This window comes from Stomoxys calcitrans, chromosome 5, assembly GCF_963082655.1.
Source record: "Stomoxys calcitrans chromosome 5, idStoCalc2.1, whole genome shotgun sequence".
Classification (NCBI taxonomy): domain Eukaryota; kingdom Metazoa; phylum Arthropoda; class Insecta; order Diptera; family Muscidae; genus Stomoxys; species Stomoxys calcitrans.
In genome coordinates this window covers 3,452,051-3,477,035 of record NC_081556.1, presented here as the reverse complement: position 1 = coordinate 3,477,035, position 24,985 = coordinate 3,452,051, and the positions used below count along the sequence as shown (strand labels likewise).

At 39.8% G+C, this 24,985-nt stretch overlaps 1 protein-coding gene across 1 annotated transcript; it reads left to right on the top strand.

Moving 5' to 3' along the window:
* The first annotated feature begins 207 nt into the window (after positions 1–207).
* Positions 208–10,302, top strand: LOC106082273 (transmembrane protease serine 9). The gene is made up of 5 exons (XM_059368873.1): positions 208–1,293; positions 8,320–8,639; positions 8,967–9,028; positions 9,132–9,853; positions 9,911–10,302. The coding sequence occupies exons 1-5, from the start codon at positions 421–423 to the stop codon at positions 10,253–10,255; spliced, it is 2,322 nt and encodes a 773-aa protein (XP_059224856.1). The 5' UTR covers positions 208–420; the 3' UTR covers positions 10,256–10,302.
* The last annotated feature ends 14,683 nt before the right edge of the window (positions 10,303–24,985 follow it).

Sequence of the window (24,985 nt, the reverse complement as noted above, 5' to 3'; positions counted from 1 at the left end):
CCTCTTCGTCTTAGCACAGCACAGAGCAGCAGTGGTAAAACTAGCCATCTGGCACCCACGCAGGCGCAGACGCACCGACTGATGTCCATTGCAGCCAGCGTCAGCGGGGACAATTTAAACAATTTTATGTTGGAAAAAAAATCACCAAACTGAGCGCTGACATGTGATCGTTGTTCAACTAGTTGTCACTGCCATGCAGCGTCGCAGCTGCGCTCAACGAGAGAGTTTTAATTAAAGTGAAAGACGCTCTAGTCGCCGCTTAAAGAAATCGTGGCTCCCTGTTGAATGCGAAATGAAAAATAAGCACAGTCGGTTTTTAAACGTTACAGCTAACAAACGGTTTCGAGAAGACAGCAAGCAAAAAAAAAAAAAACGAATAACGAAAAGTGAACATTGACATATTAAAGCATAAACGGGAAAATGTTAATAAAACATAAATGTCTAATTTTGGTCATGGCGATTATGATATGTGCACCCACTCCACTGCAGGGGGCGCGCACAAAAATCACCAGCGTCAATGAGGAACTAGAACAGTCACTGAAGCAGTCACAAAGCACTTTTGTGGAATGGGTGCTATCGCTAGTGCCGCAAAGGCCCAGTTTTGAGACACTAACTGGATTTCTCAGTCCAACGACTAGCACAGCAAAACCCGTTAGAACGACTCCTGCCACAGAATTAGTCAGCTCTACCACGGCTTCAACAACAACAATATCGTCATCAGCCTCTCCTTCAACGGCTGCAACAACGACAACTTCAGCCCCTAGCACCACCACAGCAGCACCTTCAACCACTGCAGCGCCCTTGCCTATACTCAATCCAGCACGCAATTGCACCGACTGCGTTTGTGGCATTGCCAATACCCAAAAGCGTATTGTGGGCGGTCAGGAGACTGAGGTACATCAGTATCCCTGGATGACCATGCTGTTGTATGGAGGACGTTTCTATTGTGCCGGCTCCCTGATCAATGATCAGTTCGTGGTAACCGCCTCCCATTGCGTTTATGGTTTTCGCAAGGAACGCATAAGTGTGCGTCTGTTGGAACACGATCGCAATGCTGCCAATTATCAGAAAATTGATCGTAAAGTCACCGAAATTACAACTCATCCCAAATACAATGCCCGCACCTATGATAATGACATTGCCATTATCAAATTGGATGAACCGGTGGAGATGACAGAGCTGTTGCATCCAGTTTGCATGCCCACACCGGGTAAATCGTTTAAGGGTGAAACGGCCACGGTTACCGGTTGGGGTGCCCTGAAAGTGGGAGGTCTAACATCGAATACATTGCAGGTGAGTGAGAGTGGTGGGCATATTGGAAGTAAGGCAAATATATTGTGTCAAATATTTGGGTGCTTAAAGATGAAAGATTAAGGAAAAGTCCTAGACAGTATTGGAAATAAACGGTATGTCTGATGAAAAAAAACTGAGTATAAATATATTATAGTCTGGAATAAAATTCACTTTTATAAGTACAGTGCATTGTAATACCTGTGAATAATGGAAAGAATAATGCGTTCTAGTTCCTACCATAAAAAAGGTCAGAAAAAATTATTTCATTTGCCATAAACGAAATTTTCGACACTTCGAACTTTGGGACTTTGTTTATGACAAAATTGCAAGATCTTTTGCGACAAATTCATGCAAAATTTGTGACGAATAAAACTTTTTTTGCTCAGGAGTTACAATTTGTGGCTAATTTCGTCAACAATCAAATTTTGTGAGGATCGTGTAAAAATTTACCTCATTACTGCAACATTACTTAAAATGGCACTACCATCCATATGGGAGTTACATCTAAATCTGAACCAATTTCTTACAATTTCAAAAGGTTTCGTCTCTACCCCAAAAAAAAAAAAAAACAAAAATGAGTGTGCAAAATTGTAAGATGATGGGATGATGTGTTAATTCACATGGACAAACAGTCAGATATATATATATTTTTTTTTTTTTTCATCAGAAAGTGAGTTTAAATCGATCCATGTACTAATCAATGGCTTGGCCTATCTTTTTTCATCAAAATCACTAAGCTATGATACCCTATACCGAATGACACAAACTACAAATGAGACGCATGATCGAACGCCTCTGCCAAATGAAGTAAACACAAGCTATAAACAAAGCAACATTTCATCTTTTGGTATAACAGAGGACATTTTGCTGTAAACAAAACGTTTTTGGCTTAAAAGAATATTTCAACTTTTGTGCAATAGAGCCAACCTTTGAATCCAGACTTTATTGACATTCTTAAATCTGTTTTTGATAAAAAATACTGTACCACTGTTCCTGGTAGAACCGATTGGAACTACGATATCCCTGGTAACAGAAGTTACATAGACTTCTATACGTATGATTCCAAACTTAACGACCAGACGGGCTTTGGGGTGTACTCTAAAGATCTAGAACTGGTCATATCGAAAATATTACCCGACCACTACAGTGTGTATCATGCGGAGATCCTTGCAATTAAGAAAGTGATGGAATGGCTAAGCTATAATGTCATTAGGACGATTGGTATAAATATCTCCTCAGACAGCCAGGCAGCCATTAAATCCCTGGAGAACGTATTTCTGAACACAAAAAACCCCCCTCGACTGTCGCAGATCTCTCAACGAGATGGCTGAACAGTGCAAAATTCACCTGTTCTGGGTGCCGGGCCACAAAGATATCCCAGGGAATTGTAAAGCGGACGAGCTTGCGTACTAGGAACTACCCTACACATTCCAGGGATACTGGAATCTAGGGGTATGCCTTAAGCGACAAATAAGCTAAGTTTTCAAGACCAGGCCCGAAGGACAAAGAATGATAGATGGTCACAAAGAGGGGGCTGTGAGAACATTCCAAAACTATGTGGCCTCATCTGGACTTGAAGAGGTCTACTGCTTTGCTGTCATTGGCTAGAACAGACGTCTCAGTCATTGTGTCAGTCATGACAGGTCACTGTCTAATCGGAAAACATGCTGTCAGGCTGAAGGTTGCCAACAACAACGGTGAGAGTTCCTGGAAATACTTCTGAGAAAAATCATAAATAAGAAGAGTAGTATCAGATAAAACACACACCATGAAAGTGCCGATAGAACAACAACAGACAAACCACTTTACTACGATATTCTAGGGAGGCAATAGAGTTGGAGATCCTACTATCTCCAATCAACGACATCGCTCTCCTCTGTACACGTTATAGTAGCTCCAAGGATGATTTTGAAGCTCCAGCCCATACATGTGAGTTGTACTTCATTTTCGGCTTAATGAAAGTGGTACAGATGTTAAGAAGATCAGAAGTAGTGTTCAGAAGTAGTGAAGTAATTTTTGCCCTGTTTAAGGAAACCTATGAACATGAATGCTCCTTTCAGCACTAGGAATCCATGTTTAGCCCATCCGAATTAGCGCACATGAAGAAGTCATCAAAGAAATGAGAATCTAAAGTAAAATTCCTTGCTACTTTATTTTCCTAGAAAATTGATAAGGTTTTCTAAATGGATAGATGGAAGGAATGCTTTGCTTCATATGACAGGAACAGTTTAAAAAAAGTATTTCACTAAGACTTGATGCCAGAATTGATGGATTTGCTCAAAGAGTGGTATAGGTATTCCTTGGACAAACAGACTTGTAACGAATGACTTGTAGTACAGTTTGTTGCATAGATTTCAAATATGCAAGATGCCTATAAACTGCATACAAATAACACGGCCGGACAGACAGACGTAAATTTACTTACAATGACTGAACAGTAACAGCAATGTTCGAGAAACGTGTCCAATAATAAGTATATCTATGTACTGAGTATCTGAAGGTACCTAATTTGGAATCATCTTTTGAAAACCCGTTGGCGACTTCTTTATGATTCTCAGATTTAAAGAAAAATTAGTGAGAAAACAACAATTTTATGATTGTGGTAGGAAATCAACAATCTCTCACAACTTTATGCTGAATTGCCCCTTGAGTTTTTTTTTTATTATAGCCACTCCGTTTACATAGACTTTTAGGACCAAAATTAAAGTATCGTTTTTTTATCGTTTGATGTATGCTTTTCCGTTGGCTACCAGTTGGGGATGATTTTGTTACATAAACCACATTTATGAGGGGTCATAATTTAGAAGTTTTCAAATAATTGCAACGTACACATGCTAACACTATATAGCCACCATAAAATAAAATGCGCCCATTCATAAATACCTGTAAGTAATATGTAGCGTAAATAGGTGTTCATTGATCGATTTGTGTCAATTCGATATCCATGATATCTCGAAAGTCATTAATGTCCTTTGCACCAAATAGGTCCTTAGTCACAGTCACCAACCTTCTGTTGCTTTTAGCTAAAGTTCTAATAGCATAAAATAGAATAGCGAAACGGACGATAAGACAACGAAAATCTTATGGGGAGATCCGGATTGTGAGAAGGCGAGGCTATTATTTAAAGGAAGTCAGCAGCAGATCAGTAAAGCTGGCGGTATTTTTGGACTTAGAGACACTTTGGACTTAGAGCTCACTTATGAAAAATCGATGCAGCAAGTGACAGCAGGTATATAGCATGTGGGGAGAGTGATAAAACGGTGCAGTATTTCCTATGTCATTGCCCGGCTTTTGCAGCTAACAGACACCGGCACTTAAGAGGGGTTACAATACCAGACATGAAGCAAATTAGGGGCGTGATATGGAAAATAGTTAGGGATTTTGTAAGCAGCACGGAATTCATGAGTTAAATTTTCTTTTCCGAGGTTATTCTTTATTATTTCGAGCGCGCAACAAACCGATTACTGGCTTAGGTGTTTGACCATAGTGGCATGGGGCGGATTAATATTCGCACCCTCTTTTCAACCTAACCTTACCTAACCTAATGACATTTTAAACGGGGTGGTGGTGCGGTATTTTAATGGAATAACAGTTACTCCAACATATAATCTGCTAGGAAATTTGTGAGTTGTATAAAAATCCGTACAATTTGATATCCATGACGTTATTTTGCGTTTTTACACATCATTTATTTCACATAGTCATTTCTTTGACATTTACCCTCAACATTCCAGGGATACTGGAATCTGTGGGTATGCTTCTAGCGTAAGCTAAGTTTTTAGGGCCAGGCCCGAAGGCCAACGAATGATAGATGATCACAAAGAGGGGGCTGTGAGCATTCCAAAACTATGTGGCCTAATCTAGACTTGAAGAGGTCGACTGCTATGCTGTCATTGGCTAGAACAAACTTCTCAGTCATTGTGTCCGTCATGATAGGTCACTGTCTAATCGGAAAACATGCTGACAGACTGAAGGTTGCCAGCAACGACTTTTGCGGAAGCTGTCAGGACATCAAAGAAAAAGAGACTATAGAACACTTTCTGTGCGCGTGTCCCGCATTAGCAGTTAGAAGGAGTTCCACTTTAGGTTCTCTTTTCTTTGAAAACCTGTCTGATTTAGCGGATGTGAATATTGGCAAGTTATTGGGCTTTTTAAAGCGATCTGGATGGTTGAGCGGTAGGAACTAGAAGGCATCTTCCTTCTTCTGTTCCTGTGGTATTACAATGGACGAGAACGTCTAAGTGAGTTTAATGGAAGACTGCCACTTAAACCTAACCTAACCTAACCTACTCAAAAAACAGGTGAAAAATTGCAATTTTTTGAAAACGAAATTTCAAATTGAAAATGTTTTAAGAAAACAAAAAACGAATAGAGATCACTTCCCAGTTCTTTTTGAATTTTACAGATAAAAGTGTCTTTAAAAAGGCAAAAATAAATACTGACCGAAATTTTTCACAGAAATACACAAAACACATATTTTGGCAATAATAGTTTCCACATCGGCATTTTTTAGTAAATTTGCTGTGGAAGCTACAAATGTAGCTAGGTGTAAACAATTTTTTGCATAAGTTTAGGGGACTTGTGGAGTAAAAAAACCATAAACTCAAATGGGGGATGTGTGCTTTGGAATTTGATGACTCGAGGGGTTTTACCAATTTTTTAATAAAAAATTGCCTATTTTGAAGTACATATAGCACCCGTTGACATATCTTGTTCAAATTTCACTTAAAACGCATCTACAGTATGACCTCTTTACTGGCAAAAAGAAACAATTAAAGTATTTAAGCAAGTTTTTTCAATAAATCAATGAAAAAATGCTAAAATACATTATTTTCACATTTTTTGACCTCCAAACTGTAACTGAATAATGAGATGAGGACACATTTAGCGGCAAAGTCGTTGTAAATTGTGTCACGAACCTAAACTATGCATAAAATTGAAAATCGAACCGCAAATTCCTTTGTAAATTGCAAAATACGAAGCAGGTTTCTGCCAAAATTGTAAAATAAAAGTTGGATATCTACGAAATAAGACGAGATATTGTAGACTTTAAGCGGATTTTTTCATTCTTGGGCACTAGCGAAGATTTGGCAACCTCAACAAATTTTCGAAATACCGAGGTGGCCAACTTTAGGCGCCTAAACAACCTGGGGCCTTAAAATTATGCACACGATCTCGCTTACAACTCAGCACAATTGCAAATTTGCCCTCGGACATTCCATTAAGGCACAGGGGCAAACTCCTCACCTATCAATGAGTGCTGTCCGATTCAAGTTTAAGCTCTATGATAAGGGGCCTCCTTTTTATTGCCAAGTTCGAACGGCGTGCCGCAGTGCGACACATCTTTAGGGAGAACTTTTTACATGGCTGCCATACCAAATGGTACGGTACTACTCAAATGTCGCCAGCATTAAGAGGGGATAACCACCGCTGCAAATGTTCATAATGTTCTTGCCAGGATTCGAACCCAGGCGTACAGTGTCATAGGCAGACATGCTAACCTCTGCGCTACGGTGACCTTACAGAATATTGTTTCAAACTTACACAAAATTACGCGGTACAACAAGATAAAATTTTATACAATATCCGAGTCCAAACGGCGTGCGGTAGTCCGAAGTTTCTACAATACATTGCATAGTACCACAGATGTCGCTACCATTAGGAAGGGATAAGCGCAGATTATGTTTTCGGATGTTCTCGCCAGGAATTCGAAACCAGGCTTTCAACGTCATAGGCGGACGTGCTAGCCTCTGCGCTACGTTGGACTCCACAACTCAGCTCTAACCATTCAAAATGTCAAAGAGATATCTCTACGCGTTCCCACGCGGCATACTTTTTTACCAGCTTTTTTCGGTTCTATCTCACCATGTGTTCGTGTAGATTATTTATGGACTGCGGCTGTCGGTGCTTCGAGATAGCTCTAAAATACACCAATCTTTCAACACAAACACTGGAAGATGCAATTCTTATGTGATTTGATCGTAATCGTCTCAAATCCCAAGACTTTTATTGAGCATCGGAAAAAATTTGGGGTCTAATTACCCGAACTCCCAAAACTCCACAACCTGACAAGTAATACGACGAGGACAATATGGGTATCATATAAAAGGTATTTGGGAGTACAAAACGAATCTGCTATCTGAAGACCGCCCACTATCCAAAGCTCCCAAAGTGGATATGTGGGCTGGACGGAAAAATATGGTGTTCGAAAAAAGCCATTGGAAGTGGAGTACGAATCTCATATCAAAAGTTGGAGTAAAGTATTTGAGGGTCAAAACATTCCAGTTAATTCTGACAGGCACATCGTTGATGTACATCGTTTGGGACAATATTGAACTCAAATTAAAGGTCTTTTGGAGAAGAGAACAAATCCGGTGCTTTTATAACGATTGGGGCAATAATAGGCTTAAGTTAAGGTCCTTGGGAGTGCAGTACAAATCTAGCCTCTGAACGTGGATAGGGAATCAACCAGGGAGGACCAGTGGTTTTTAAAAATGTATTTAGTATGGACTTATTATAACACCACTGGTAGATATTTCAGAGTTGGTAAATCTCTTCAACAGTACAAACGTGTGCTTGCTTCGATGACCAGTATGGTTTAGAGTTTTTGGCATGTCCTAGAAGAAACAAATCACCGTTTACAACTTCAAAGAAATTTTATTAGCAAATCTTCTTAAACTGCAGCAAACTAACATAAGCCGGCCTCATTTATAGTTTTGACACAGACACATTGGCCTAAAGAGCTCATTCCCTACAGATTATAATACCCATACTCTGTATATGCTAGATGGGGGGAAACGGTGTAAATTAATCACAGTGTGAATGTGTTTCATCTATGAATGCTAATATCTTGCAAATATCCTTGGGGACATTGCTTTCATAGATCATTCTTAGCTTTTCGATTGAAATATGATATAACTAGGCCAGGAAGCTCTCCCTAGGGAGCTCATAACTTTTGTGCAAATAGTTACAAATAAATTCTCAAGTATATTCTTTTTTTTTCTTTTTTCCTATTAAACAACGCAGGAAGTAAAAGTGCCCATAATGTCCCAAGATGAATGTCGCCAAACTCGTTATGGTGCCTCACGTATCACGGACAATATGCTCTGTGCCGGCTATTCGGAGGGCATGAAGGACAGCTGTCAAGGGGATAGTGGAGGGCCATTGCATGTAGTGGCACCGGGCACCAGAGAACATCAATTGGCCGGTGTTGTGTCCTGGGGCGAGGGATGTGCCAAGGCTGGCTATCCTGGTGTTTATGCGCGTGTCAACCGTTATGGCACTTGGATAAAAACGCTTACGAAAAATGCATGTCTATGTCATTCGGAGGCCAAGAAAATCAAGAAGTGAAGTGTAGCGGGCAAACAACACAAAGGAGGCACAAAGATGAGAACGAGATAAAGAGATTTCTATATTAATTTTTATTTATTTTGTTACAGTTTAATTAATTCTATTTATTTTATTTATTATTGTGATTAAGGTGAAAATAAAAAGCGCTCTTCAACTGTCGGACAAACGAGTGGAGAAAAACTTTCTTTTTTTTCCAATGGGTGACTGTCTGCAAGCCGGTTTCTTGGCTAGTTGTAGGATTTAATTTGAATGCACTTGAAGTCGGTCAGAGTAGGTGATGTTGTTTTTTTCTTTTTGTTATTTTGCATGACCATCCATGTAAGTGTGTCGGCCGGTCGAATGGTCAGCCGTGAATGTGAAAAGCATATTAATGAGCTCGCTCTTGGCCAGTTGCATGGATTAGCAAGCGGACTGGGAAAATCAATGGCGAATTGCAGCGATTTGCCAGAGAAAAACTGTTACTCACTCAAATGAAGGTGATTAGTAAGACAACATCTGCCGACGCATCAACATTAAGGCCATGAACACTGATGGTACTCCTACTCCGTCGGTTTGCCTAATATGGCTGTTGCTATTGACCATCTGTACGGTAGCTTTGGGAGCGTCTAAGAGCGTTTGCTCTGAACCTGAGCTAAGGCAAAACAGTTTCTTCGAGTGGTTAGTGTCCATCTTTCAAAACATTCCACCTTTTCAAATCATCTTCCCGACCACATTGAAGCCTCCGCCAGCAACATCTCAAAATGAGTGTCCCGCCTGCACTTGTGGCACCATTAACAAGGTCAAGCGCATAGTAGGTGGCTATGAGACACAGGTCAATCAGTATCCCTGGATGGCTATGCTGCTGTTTCGGGAGAGATTCTATTGTGGAGGTTCATTGATTAGCGATCGCTATGTGGTTTCGGCGGCCCATTGCCTAAAGCCCTTTCCCAGACCTTTTATAAGCGTACGTTTATTGGTCCACAAAATGGGGGACAAAGCGGGGCGTGTAATCACTAGAGCGGCAGAGAAGGTGGTGGTACATCCCAAATATTCCGTACAGACAAATGATCATGACATTGGTCTAATAAGGCTGGATAAGAAGGTGGATATGTCGGAATTATTGAGGCCAGTATGCATGGCCATGCCACAAGAGAGTTATGCAGACCAGGAAGGCATTGTTACCGGCTGGGGAGCCACAAGCGAGGGTGGTGCCTTGGCCACCAATCTAATGGTAAGTAGGTGGATTACTAACATTGTGAAAACAAAATTAATTAAATGTTTATTACAGGAAGTCAAAGTTCCCATTCTGTCGCAAGAGGCCTGTCACAAGTCCAAATACGGCAAAGAACGCATTACCGAAAACATGCTGTGCGCCGGCTACGATGAAGGCGGCCAAGATGCTTGCCAGGGCGACAGCGGTGGACCCTTGCATGTGAAAAATAAAGCTCTTGACATTTTCCATTTGGCCGGCATTGTTTCTTGGGGCGAGGGTTGTGCTAGAAAAGATTATCCTGGCATTTATACCCGAGTCAGCCAGTATTTAGAGTGGATAGAAGAAAATGCTCCAGATTCTTGTGTTTGTGAAGTGCCTACAAAACGAATTGAGCCATGGGAAATTTTGTTGGAAAATTAAAAAAACCGTGAAAATGTTAAAACTAAGAATGCTTGATATAATTATTGTCTTAATGCCAATAAAATTTTGGCAAATCAAATGATTGCCATACAAAATGTGTACTTGCCTAGAAAAAAATTCTTTCAGCCAAATCGGATGAAAATTGTGGCCTCGATGGGCTCAAAAAGTGAAAAGGGGAGATCGGTTTATATGGGAGCTATATCGGGTTATATACCGATTTGGACCGTAATTGGCACAGTTGTTGGTAGTTATAACGGAAATTTCAGCCTTCTAGTTCCTACCGCTAAATCAGACAGGTTCTCAAAGAAATGAGAAGCTAAAGTGGAACCCCTTCTAACTGCTAGTGCGGGACACACACACAGAAGGTGTTCTATAGTCTCTTCTTCCTCGATGTCCCTACAGCTTCTGCAAAAGTTGTTGCAGGCAACCTTCAGTCTGTCAACATGTTTTTCGATTAGACAGTGACCTGTCATGACGGACACAATGACAGAGACGTCTGTTCTAGCCAATGACAGCAAAGCAGTAGACCTCTTCAAGTCCAGATGAGGCCACATAGTTTTGGAATGCTCACAGCCCGCTTTTTGTGACCATCTATCATTTGTTGTCCTTCGGTCCTGGTCCTAAAAATTTTGCTTATATGTCGCTAGAGGCATACCCACCGATTCCAGTGTCCCTGGAGTGTGTGTGTTTCTAGTCCCGCAAGCTCGTCCGCTTTAGAATTCCCTGGGATATATCTGTGGCCCGGCATCCAGAATAGGTGAATTTTGAAATGTTCAGCCATCTCTTTGAGAGTTCTGCGACAGTCGAGGGCGGTTTTTGTGTTCAGAAATACCTTCTCCAGGGATTTAATGGCTGTCTGAGAAGATATTTATGCCAATCGTCGTAATGAGAATATATCTTAGCCATTCAATCACTTCCTTAGTTGCAAGGGTCTCCGCTTGATACATACCGCAGTGGTCGGGTAACATATTCGATATGACCAGCTCTAGATCTTTAGACTACTTTAGATCCCAAAGCCCACCTGGTCGTTTAGTTTGGAACCATCCGTATAGAAGTCTATGTAACTTCTGTTACCAGGGATATCGTTGTTCTAATCGTTTCTATTAGAAATAGTGGCACAGTATTTTTTATCAAAAAGCGGTTCAGGTAGGGTGTAATCCACCGTGCCTGGAACATCGAACATTGTATCAAGGATAATGCAGTGTCCGTAGCCGCCACATGACCAATGAGAAAGCTACCTTAACCTCACGGCAGTGGTCGCTGCAATTCGAGTAGCCACAATGTCCAGAGGCATAAGATGGAGCATTAAATTCAGTGCATCAGATGGTGCCGTCCTCAGTTATAATGCACAAACAAACCATCCTATGGATCCGGTTAAGTATTGAGCAGTAGTGGGATTTTTGAAGCGCCGTCCACCAGACCACAACACTATATAGCATAATAATGGCTCTCTTACAGAGAGGCCTTTCTTGCCCTTTCCAAAATGTTGGACTTGAAGTTCAATTTCCTGTCCAGCAAAACACCCAGGTATTTTGCGCTTTCTGCAAACTCCAACTCCTTCATGATTGACATCGGTTTTACATTATTGAAAGCACCTTTAATGTCAAGAAATGCTACCATTGTATATTCTTTGACAGCGAAAGAACCCTCTATGTAGCCGACTTGGTGGTGAAGGGCTTCACTTCTTGAGCGGTTACAATCCGCAGCTTTCGTCCGATTTGGCTGAAATTTTGCATGCGGTATTCTGTTACGACTTTCAACAACTGTGCCAATTACGGTCCAAGTCAGCCAACTATTACCTAATATAGCTCCCACATAACCGGTCTCTCAATCACTCTTGTTCGGTTCCTACAAGCTTTAATTTTTGCTGGTTTGATAGACGTTTTTATTTTGTATAACCATTTAGCAGTGGTGGTGGTGGATTCCCAAGATTCGGTCCGGCCGAGCTTAGCACTCTTTTACTTGGTATTGATTATCCTTTGTTAGCTTATTTAGAGATGCCGAGCAAAGAAGTTGACAAATACGATCCATGGTGGAGGGTTTAAAAGATTCGGCCCGGACGAACTTGACCCGCTTTTACTTGTTAATATTAAATAGCAAAGCGTCCATTAGATGGTGGATCAATGACCGTTAGAGCCCACAGCACTTATTGCGGCATATCTTAAATTTAATATTGATCGTTTTGACAGAAAACATTTCATTGCTGTTGAATATTTCGGGACATTCATAACAAACCACACGTTGTGGGCCTTGCCACACGAGAACACCACAGATGGGTGAACATTAAGCATATTTGAATGCTCGAACATGCCAAAATACACCATTTTATCCTTAATTGTCCTTTTCCGCAATATTCGACAAGCGGGAAAGGAATGCCTAGGATAAATATCATTTACCCAGCAACTGTGTGTCAGAGAGAAGGGAGAGAGAGGGAGAGCTGCAGAGAGGACAAAGCCCAGACTTCTTTTGCCTTTGCGAATGTTGATGATTATTTGTTTATTTCCCAGTGACAACAGGAAATCCCAGGGACTCCATTTTCGCTACGGTTGGAGACATACTGCAATCATCCATCTATGGGGGGTGTGGTAGCCCCCGTCTCTGATGGTGATGGTGATGGTCGCCTACCCGTACGACACATAATATAAATGTAATTAAATTTGCACATGTGTCCTGTGTGGACGTGACATGCCAATGTTAATGATGACGACATCCTGGATGATGGCTATGAAGTCCTACCGATGATGCCTGATGAGGACTATAAATGCAAAGGTTTTTCCGCCATAGCACATAGAGGCGCAGTAGAAAGAAGCACCACAAAAACCCCAAAGGAAACAACTCGGAGATGCTGGAGCGTACAAAAAACGCAGCCATTAAAGCCATTCATTTATCGCAATCTGTTGAATAATGCGTTTGGGGTCCACTAAGAGTTGCGTAAAGTGTTGGGAGTTTCTGTGTACGTGTGTTTGTTTGGTTTGCGTTTTCTGAGGAATGCTTCACTCAAGGTTTTTCCAACTTCTCTCACTCTCACTCTCTCTCACTTTTTCTCTTTTCGGCGAATTGTTGTTGGCGACCAATGATTGCATGTATGAGTGTGGTTGGACAAAAATAAGAAGGAAATTAAAAGAATTCATGCGTTGAAATTAATTTAAAGATATTTTTCATTAACGAACACACAAGCATTCGAACATACAGCTTTACATATCGAGGCACATACAATTATATACGCACTTGCCACACTTATGCCATGGGGTAGAACGCAAAAACAAATCAGATGTAAATGATTTAATGGAAGCTCATATAATTATGGATGCCTTAAGCCTCGTAGTGTTCTTTTCGGTCTGCATTCTTATTCTCCTTATTTTACTATTAAATACTTCTTAGATTGGCCCCTGGAGGGTGGGCTTAGCACCCCCTAGAAAAGTTTTAGTCCTCCCCCTGAATGTTAAAAATTTTTTGGTTTTCGGCAAAATTTACTTATTGTCGGTTTGTTTGTTTGTTCCCTATAGACTCAAAAACGGCTGAACCGATTACCTTGAAATTTTCACAGATTGTGTAAGTTTGTCTGGAAGGAAACATAGGCTTTATAATTTTTTTATATCGAGAGGGGGGGGCGGACCCTCCCCCTAACCCCAAAAGTACTACCCAAAAATAAAAGTGAACCGATCGGTACAATATGAGATTCAAATGAAAGGTATTCAAGAGTATTGTACGAATTTCATAAAAAAAGTTGGGTCCAAGTACCTGGGGTGCCGCCCCAGTCCCAAAACCTCTTAAAATAAGTTTATTTGACGATCATGACAATATGGGACTCAAATGAAAGATATTCGGGAGTAGATTACGAATATGGTCAGAAAGAAGAAATATGCTTTATAATTTGTTGATATCGGAAAGCGGCAGACCCTCCCCGTTACCCCAAAAATACCAGCCAAAATCACAAGTGGACCAATAAAGATAATATGGATATCAAATGAAAGGTATTAATGAGCAGAAAACGAATGTGGTATTAAAAATTGGGTCCAAGTACACAGGAGGTCGCGCAAACCCCAAAATGTCTAAAAACAGGCAAATTGGTCGTCCATACCAATATGGGGCTTAAATGAAAGGTATTCGGGAGTAGATTACGAATCTGGCATACAAAATCTGATCGAAATGTAGGGGGTCACCGCACCCCCCAAAAACTCTCCTTTTGTTTGTTCCGTAGAATCAAAAAAGGAAACATAGGTTATGTAATTTTTAGATATCGGATGGTGGCAGACCCTACCCCTTACACCAAAAACGCCACCCAAATCCAAAAGAGGACTGATGGGCACAACATGGGTATCAAATGAACATGGGTATCAAATTGGAGACTAGAAAATGAAAATCATATTAAATATTGGGTCCAAGTACCCAGCGGGCCGCCCCAACCCAAAAACTCCTCTAAACAGAAATATTTGACGTTCCTATCAATATGGGACTCAAATGAAAAGTATCCGGCAGTAGATTACAAATATGGCATAAAAAATTAGGACCAAGTAATGGGAGGTCGCTTCATACCTAAACACCCCCAAATGGGCATATATAGGATTCAAATGAAATATATTTGGGAGTAGATTAAAAATATGACATTAAAATTTGCGATCAAGTCAAGGTGGCTCTTTTCCTCCTAAAACTACGTCGAATAGATTAATTGACCCGTTATGACAATATGTGGGTCTCAAATGAAAGGTATTTGAGAGAAGAAAACGTACTTGATATCCAATTTTGGGGGTACGCCCTAAATCACCACTTAAACTGAACTTTATTTCCGACTATAGCAATATGGAGCTTAAATCAACGGTAATTGGGAGTAAAGAACGAATTTGAAATCTACTTTTAGGGCAAAGTGCCGGTGGCCTCCCTAGCCCCAAAACACCCTCAAAACGGTTCATACTTACCTGCCATTACAAAATGGGGTTCAAAGTAAAGAGATTAGGGAGTGGACACGAATTTGATATCCACATCCCATAACTCCCCTAAAAAGCACTTCTTATCACCCTAATTTCAAAAATACCAGATGTCGGAGATTGTTAATGCGATTAGTTAGAAATTTTTTGCACTCTAATAATCACCAAAAAAAAACATGGTTTCTATTGTTGGGGACGGGTGCCGCGGGGACAGCCCAAAACCCGCCAAATGGATATATAGACAAATCATGGTCCCCAAAATACCTCTCAACCCCAAAATACCTCCCTATTATATAAAACTATTTGAGGTGGATATTGATTGATTTTCGGGAAATGTATATTCATTTTCGGGACAAAGACCCTCATGCCATTATGAGACTCATACGAAATGTTTCTGAAAGTAGAGCACGAATCTTATCTTTACTTTTATGGCCAAGTGACCACCCCCGAAATTCCCCCTAAACCCGAAATATTTACCAATACAGCAAAATGGGGCTCAAAAGAAAGGCATTCGAGAGTAGAGTAAAAATTTGCCCAGGAACCGAGCAGGGGCAAACTTTTCATATATCAATGAGTGCTTTTCGATTCAAGTTGAGTTTATCAACGATTAGGGACCTTTTTTATAGCTGAGTCCGTACGGTGTGCCGCAGTGCGACACCTCTTTGGGAAAAATTTTTTACATGACCCTGCATGGTATGGTACCTCGCTTATGTCGCCAGCGTTAAGAGGAGATAACCACCGCTTTAAATTTTGTCCGAATTTCCGCCAGGATTCGAACGCAGGCGTTCAGTGTCATAGGCGGACATAGGCTACAGTAGCACGATATCAACATTCAGGACGAAGTGTCCCCACCCTAAATAGATATTAGAGAGTTAAAGAAGGCGCAGCGAAGCGGGCCCTGTCCAGCTAGTGTAGTTATAATCGATCAAAATTTTCTTCATAACTCCACAGACCTTGATCGTCATTACGTTGCAATCCATATGAGGGTCGAATGAGATTCCAACAGTTCAGTCTACCGATTTGTCCCCTTCGAATATTTAACCTGCCTAAAGTTTTCAATAAGACATCTATTGCGAACCACCCTTATATACGTGAGAGTACTGTTTTCAACTTCCGCATAAGGACAAAGAAGAGGAGAAAACCGCTTGAACAGATTTTTCATTTTGAAGGCTATCATTTACGATGGTTGTATTAATTTACCCACAACAACATTTTGGGAATTCTTCAAAAATGATCTCTTGAAGCTACAAACAAAGAACCAATTCGATTACAACCTACTACCTACCATAAAGAAAAATTAATTGAATTTTTTCCCACATAATGGTGAAATCCACAAAATCGCCATGAAGACAGGAGACATGAACACCCAAAAATTACATGAATGTAGTTAGCAAGACAAGGAATGTGTTACACACACAATATTTCCAATATTTTGGCCCTAATATGACAGATAAACTAACATGTTGGCTTGAACTCGAACTACTTCTATTGAACTTTATATGGGACGATAATGATTTTATTGCCGGTTTATTGATAATTTTATTACTATGGTACATGACTCTTTGGTTTGGCAGGCTTTTTAGGCCAAATTTGAAGAGAAATCAAAGCACCACCAGAAGGTCGTAAGCCGTTCATGACAATTGTCTCAGTGAATGTAATTTTGGGTTATGTGGCCTCAAGGAATAGTTTTTTAGTTTAAGTCCTGAGTAAAAATAAAACCAAATGGACTTCAAGACGATGGCAAGGATATTGGCGAAAAAGGAGGTGCATTGATAATTATGGGGGCAAAGTGTTGAGATAACTCCACTTTCGAAATGTATTGCTGCTTATTTTTTGTATTTTACACTGCTTAAATCTAAAGCATGTTTGCTTCCCATTACTACCAAACTTTGTCATTGTGATCTTGTTGGCGAGTTTTCACAGCATCTTAATATGTAGCAGTAAAACTAAAAGACGTGACAATTATAATAAACAATGAATGAAATCTTACATAAAATATCTACAGAGGTAAACATTTTTGCCAATTCAATGTATTGCGCAATAGAATGACACAGTTGTACCAAATCCGTTTGTGCAATTAGGTAAGCCGTTATGAAGTTTTTTAGTTTTTACCGTAGAGAATTTCTTTCGATTGAAGCTAGTTCCGTTTAATTTAAAATTTTATAAGAAATAATAATAATTACTCCCTCTAGAGGCTCAAGAAGTCAAGATCCCATGTCTCGCACATTTATTGGAAATCATAACAAAACACCACATGCAAAATTTCAGCCAAATCGGACAAGAATTGCGCCCTCTAGTGGCTAAAGAAGTCAAGATTCAAGATCGGTTTATATGGCAGCTATATCAGGTTATGGACCAATTTAAACCATACTTAGCACAGTTGTTGAAAGTCATATCGAAACACGTCATGCAAAATTTCAGCCAAATAGGATAGGATGCGCCCCCTAGAGGCTTAAGAAGTCAAGACCCAAGACCGGTTTATATATCAGGTTATAAACCGATTTGTACCATACTTAACACAGTTATTGTAAAGTGACACCAAAACACTACATGCAAAATTTCAGTCAAATCGGATGAGAATTGCGTCCTCAAGAAGCTTAAGAAGTCAAGACCCAAGATCGGTTTATACGGCAGCTATACCAAAACATGGACCGTTTTGGCCCATTTACAATCCCAACCGACCTACACTAATAGAAAGTATTTGTGTAAAATTTCAAGCGACTAGCTTAACTTCTTCGAAAGTTAGCGTGGGGAAAACCACTGCTGAAAATTTTTTCTGATAGTCTCGCCGGGATTCGAACCCAGGCGTTCAGCGTCATAGGCGGACATGCCAACCTCTGCGCCACAGCTGGCATCGAATGACTTCTTTTTATACCCTTACGAAAAAATAAAATGAGACAACTGAAGAAGCGGTTGATTCATTCAGAATGCATGTTTTGGAGATACCTCAATCAGAGTGGCAAATGTGCTACGACAATTGGTTCAAACGCATGCAAAAGTGTATAGATCTTAATGGGGAATATTTGGAAAAACAATAGAGCGATTTTCGATAATTAATATATGTTTTTGTGTTATCTACTCCCAAAATATAAAAGGCAACCCTCGTATTTGTTTCAACATTTAAATGTCAGATTGGTGCCATACTCTCATTTATTTTAGCCCAATATAGTCCGACAGGTCTACATTTCCTCTTTGGATGGATTTTTGGCAGAAAGGCGACCGTCGTATATTGCCGCCAAATTTCAATGTCAGTTCTACTCTCACAGGCCTTTTACTTGGAGTTTGATATTGTGTTTGTATGTTTTAATGTCCGCTCAGGGGGTTTCTGTTTGATGGTGTGGCACCCCTTCCAATTGATCACACAGTTGAACGATAAATTCGTGCTTTACCCACAATATATTTCATTGAAGTGATATATTGTCCCGATCGATCTAAATGCACGCCCGAGGCTTTTTGGGTTTGGAGAGTTCACGCCAATTACCTAACCCCAAGTTTGTTGTGTACAGTGTTTTGTGCACTGAGGCGGCAGTCCTTGCCGATAAAGGATCTAAACGGGTCAATTCGTTACGTACAACCGGCTGTCATGGGATTGCCCCAAGTTTGTATTACAGATTTGTGTTTTGACTAAAATTCAATGCAACTATGTCCGTATCGCTGTCTATCAGTCTAATCAAACTCACCATACTCCTTTATTTGGGTATGAAGTACATCTTGTATTTTTGACTGGCTATTGGCCTATTTTGCCTTTCTCCAGTAAAAATGTGTAAAAATTCACCAACATTTATAAACGGGTTCCTTTTTCTCTCAAATATTTCACCCTTTTTCGGAACTTTAAACAAATATTTGATTATATTCTAGCATGCACCAATAATTGCCTGCCGAAGACTCTCCCGATGAGGGATGTTATATGGAACCCCAACAATCCATCAAGAAATCCTATCCCACATTCGAGCCAATGGCTGACACAAAAACGAAGCATTGCCTTACAACTTTGCAGAAACACACAGAGAAGAAAAATCGGCAAACGTTACCAAATACAAAAAAAAAAGACCAACAAAACAGAAACCCAGAAAATAGAGAGTAACTCGCATTATGCATACCAATGAAGTTGAGTTAAACAATCAAACTTGGCAATGCTCAGACCAACACCATCAACGCTTATACCACCACACGACCAAAAAACAAGCTCGACCAACATCAATGAAGCAGACAGCCATTCAATCTAAACTAAACCCAAACCAGCTACTCTGGCACACTACGAGACAAAAAGATAGACAGACGGACCGACGGACAAGCGTATGAAAAGATACAGGCCATCATCATGGCTTTCCCATAGAGAGTTCTGGCCCTGTTTCTCATTTTAAGCTCAAGTGTTAAACGAGCGTAAACAAATTCAAACCCTTGCAGAGCCCAATACAAAATTAAAATTCCAAAAGCGTCCTCTACCACAGCACCCAAGCCCCACGCAAGCGACTCCTAACGAGAAAAATGTTGCAGTAGCAGTCAGTGTACAAAAACAAAGCCAAAAACACACACACACACACACACATTTACACATGAAATACAAAGGGACTTTGGCAGTCCATATTATATGAATATTCTAGCCCAGCTTAGGGAGGTTCAAAGCCCCAACAACATCACCCAGAACAAATGTTACCCGGAATGACTTCAAATGTTTTTTTTTGCTGTTTCTTTAAATTTACACCCCTGCCCAACACATGTGAGTGAAAAGTGTTTTAACCCATGGCTATGCCTTGGTGTGTGTATGAGTGTTGGGGTGCTTTTGAAAAAGAATCAATGTGTGTGAATCAACATACACTGGTCCCTTTTGCTGTTGTTGCTGTTGTGATATTGTATTGGCTGGCCTGGCCTGGTCTGTCTGTCTGCCAGTTGTTCACTATGTCGATCGACCACGTATTCATATTCATTCGGTGTGTTTATCATGCCAAATTGAACATTATCATTATTTTTATTGAGAAATTCAGTTTATTGGATTACAACATGTGACCCAATATTTATGCGTGTTTTTTCTCTCCCTCCTCCCGTCGTTTTGTTGGGTATTTTTCAGCCGACTTTGGCTTTTCTGCTGTTCATGTCCTTCCAAAATCCAAAAAATATGATTGTTTTTGTGGGTTTCAATTTTTATAGTGGGGTAGGATGGGCGAAATGGCAAACTTTCTTTGCCATGTTCAGATGATTGCACCCAGATAAAGTCGAATGTAAAATATTTGAAAACATGCCCGAGGTGGCATTGATAAGAATGACCAACATCGATGCCCAAGGAAAAATTACAAAGTTTTGTAAAGCATTCTTAAAGAAAGAGTTTATGAGAGAGAGAGAGAAAGGGATAGACAGATACATAGACACTAATAAACTTTAGTGGATACACATTTCATTTTGGATTAAAAAACAATAAAACAAGTTCAAACGAAACACAAAATTAAATTAAATGCTATCTACAGAACATTTTCTGAAAAGACAAAAATTTCAAATGAAATATTCTGCAAAGACAAATTTTGAATACAATTTGAAAAAAAAAATTCCAAATTTCAGCGAAATTGTCTCTAAAGACAAAATTTCAGTGAAATTTTCTCTAAAGAAAAAAAATTTTCTCTAAGGACAAAATTTCAGTGAAATTTTCTCTAAAGACAAAATTTCAGTGAAATTTTCTCTAAAGACAAAATTTCAGTGAAATTTTCTCTAAAGACAAAATTTCAGTGAAATTTTCTCTAAAGACAAAATTTCAGTGAAATTTTCTCTAAAGACAAAATTTCAGTGAAATTTTTTCTCTTAAGACAAAATTTCAGTGAAATTTTCTCTAAAGACAAAATTTCAGTGAAATTTTCTCTAAAGACAAAATTTCAGTGAAATTTTCTCTAAAGACAAAATTTCAGTGAAATTTTCTCTAAAGACAAAATTTCAGTAAAATTTTCTCTAAAGACAAAATTTCAGTGAAATTTTCCCTAAAGACAAAATTTCAGTGAAATTTTCCCTAAAGACAAAATTTCAGTGAAATTTTCTCTAAAGACAAAATTTCAGTGAAATTTTCTCTAAAGACAAAATTTCAGTGAAATTTTCTCTAAAGACAAAATTTCAGTGAAATTTTCTCTAAAGACAAAATTTCAGTGAAATTTTCTCTAAAGACAAAATTTCAGTGAAATTTTCTCTAAAGACAAAATTTCAGTGAGATTTTCTCTGAAGACAACATTTCAGTGAAATTTTCTCTAAAGGCAAAATTTCAGTGAGATTTTCTCTAAAGACAAAATATCAGTGAGATTTTCTCTAAAGACAAAATATCAGTGATCCGCCTCGGCTGTCGCAGATCTCTCAACGAGATGGCTGAACAGTTAAAAATTCACCTGTTCTGGATGCCGGGACGCACAGATATCCCAGGGAATTGTGAAGCGGACGAGCTTGCGAGACTAGGAACTACCCTACGCATTCCAGGGATACTGGAATCTGTGGGTATGCCTCTAGTTAAGTTTTCAGCATCAGGCCCGAAGGACAACGAATGATAGATTGTCACAAAGAGGGGGCTGTGAGCATTCCAAAACTATGTGGCCTAATCTAGACTTGAAACGGTCTACTGCTTTGCTCTCATTGGCTAGAACAGACGTCTCAGTCATTGTGTCAGTCATGAGAGGTCAATGTCTAATCGGAAAACATGCTGACAGACTGAAGGTTGCCAGCAACGACTTTTGCAGGAGCTGTGAGGACATAGAAGAAGAGACTATAGAACACCTTCAATATTTGTGTCCCGCCCTAGCACTCAGAAGGAGTTCCACTTTAGGTTCTCATTTCTTTGAGAATCTCTCTGATTTAGCGGATGTGAACATTCGCAAGTTATTGGGCTTTTTAAAGCGATCTGGATGGTTCTGCGGTAGGAACTAGAAGGTAACTTCCTTCTTCTGTTCCTGTGGTATCACAATGGTCGAAAACATCTAAGTTAGTCTAATGGCAGACTGCCATTTAAAGCTAAACTAACCTATCACGCTTTTACTTGTTATTTTTCTAAAGGCAAAATATCGAAAAAAAATATTTTCTCAAGACCAAATTTCAATGAAATTTTCTAAAGACAATTTCATAAAGTTCGTGATGGCGGACACTTTTAATAATTTTTTAGTCCCTTATAGCAAAAATGTCCACAATAAAATATTTTCTTGTCAATACTTGAAGTGCTAAAGTAATTTGAAGCATAATTCTAAACTTTTTATCACATTAAATTTATTTCCAACTTTTAGACATGCCATTCCTCGCAAATGGCATTAACCATGCGTAGCTGTGTTTATGCGCTTTTGCCACCGCGTCAATCGATAGTTAATTTTCAATAAAATTCCCACAATATGTTAATATTTACAATGGCTCCTTGCCCCGCTGGTGTTATTGGTCATTGTCTAAATATCAACGAGCCTCTGCAGTACGTATGTTGCACACCCAGTCAAGCCAAGCGAATTGGCGACTGGGGCGGCTTAAATTGGCAAAGAGATTAACAATGTCAGCATAACCACCAACACCAGCTTAAGCTTTAGCTGCAGCCACCAACAAACTCAGAGCCAACAGCCAACAGCCGTCAATGCAATGTGGAATGCCTTTTGGACTCTATGGATTTATAAGCATATGACAACGAAAGTTAAACATATCTTAATAAATTAACTTTAAATAACACTTTTTGTATAAAAATAAATCGTGAAGAAAAAATAAAAACGCATGCAAACATTCGCATACATGACCAAAACGATGACGACGACAGCAATAACGCGGCTACGATGACGATGACGATGACGACGACGACGACAACAAACTTAAACTACCGCCTGCGTGAAATATGCAAATCAATTCAATTTAAACAACCAACAACAGAGCAAACGAACGATACAACCGAACCGATTGGAAAATGAAACAACAATTCTGGGCAAAGGCTATAAAGCTACGCTTGTAACAATGCTGCTGCACGCAACATTATCAACCAAAGCCTGGGACAGACGGAGACATGGACATGCAACAGAGCCAAGCAGCAATAGCGGCGCATGACCACCATTGGCACAGCGAGAGTGTTGTTGGAACAAGAATTTTAATCAACCGCTTAACACTTAAATGATTTCTACGCTTTTGAATATGTTTTACGTTTTTTCTTCGTGTTTTTTGTTTGGTTGGCATGAAATCTCCTACCCCCTCCTTGGGCCTCCATTTTCAATTGGCCTCTGTCTGACTTGGTGTTGTATGTCATTCAAGCAAAACACAAGGCATGCAGAGAGTAAGCCACAGTCAGAAGATAATCGGGACTAGAGTTTATTTAAACGATTTTTTGGGAGTTGGATTGCACGGTGTAGTTGTGGGAATGAAGGTTAAAGTAGATATTTTCATAATATAAACAAAAGTTAGTCACATTCTCAATATTTTCTAAATATTGTCATTAGGAAAAGAGTTGTCGAACTTTTGTGTGTTAAGAAAAATTTTATTTAATTTTTATTTTGCAATCCATAAAATTTAATATTTAGAAAATAAGTCATTGTTCAATTGTGTATAACAAAATATTGGTCCTTTAAATATATATATCTAAAAATAAACCGATCTGAACCATATACGACACGGATGTCGAAAAGCCTAACATTAGTACTACCGCAAATCTCAGCGAAATCGGACAATAAATTCGCCTTTTATCAGCCCAAGACTTTAAATCGAGATATTGGTCTAAATGGCAGCTATATCCAAATCTGGGCCGATTTGGGCCTAGTTGCAGAAAAATGTCGAAGAGCTTAACACAACTCACTGTCCCAAATTTCGGCGAAATCGGACAATACATGCGCCTTTTATGGCCCCAAAACCTTAAATCGAGAGATCGGTCTATATGGTAGCTATATCCAAATCTGGGCCGATTTGGGCCAAGTTGCAGAAAAATGTCGAAGAGCTTAACACAACTCACTGTCCCAAATTTCGGCGACATCGGACAATACATGCGCCTTTTATGGCCCCTAAACCTTAAATCGAGAGATCGGACAATATGGCAGCTATATCCAAATTGGACCGATCTGAGCCAAATTGTAGAAATATGTCGAGGGGCTTAACGTAACTCGCCGCCCCAAATTTCGGTGACATCGGACAATAAATGCGCCTTTTATGGGTCCAAAAACCTTAAATTGAGAGATCGGTCTATATGGCAGCTATATCAAAATCTGGATCGATCTGTGCCATATTGCAGAAGAATGTCGAGGGGCTTAACCTAATTCGTCGACCCAAATTTCGGCGACATCGGACAATAAATGCGCCATTTATGGGCCTAAAACCTTAAATCGATAGATCGGTCTATATGGCAGCTATATCCAAATCTGTACCGATCTGAGTCAAATTAAAGAAGGATGTCGAAGGGCCTAACACAATTCACTATTCCGAATTTCAGCTAAATCGGATAATGAATGTGGCTTTTATGGGCCTAAGACCCTAAATCGGCGGATCGGCCTATATGGCAGCTATATCCAAATCTGGACCGATCTGAACCAAATTGTAGAAATATGTCGAGAGGCTTAACGTAACTCGCCGCCCCAAAATTTCGGCGACATCGGACAATAAATGCGCGTTTTATGGGCGCAAAACCTTAAATTAAGAGATCGGTCTATATGGCAGCTATATCTAAATCTGGACCGATTCGTGCCATATTGCAAAAGATTGTCAAAAGGCTTAACCTAACTCGCCGACCCAAATTTTGGCGACATCGGACAATAAATGTGGCTTTTATGAGCCTAAGATCTCAAATCGGCGGATCGGTCTATATGGGGACCATATCAAGATATAGTCCGATCTGGGCCAC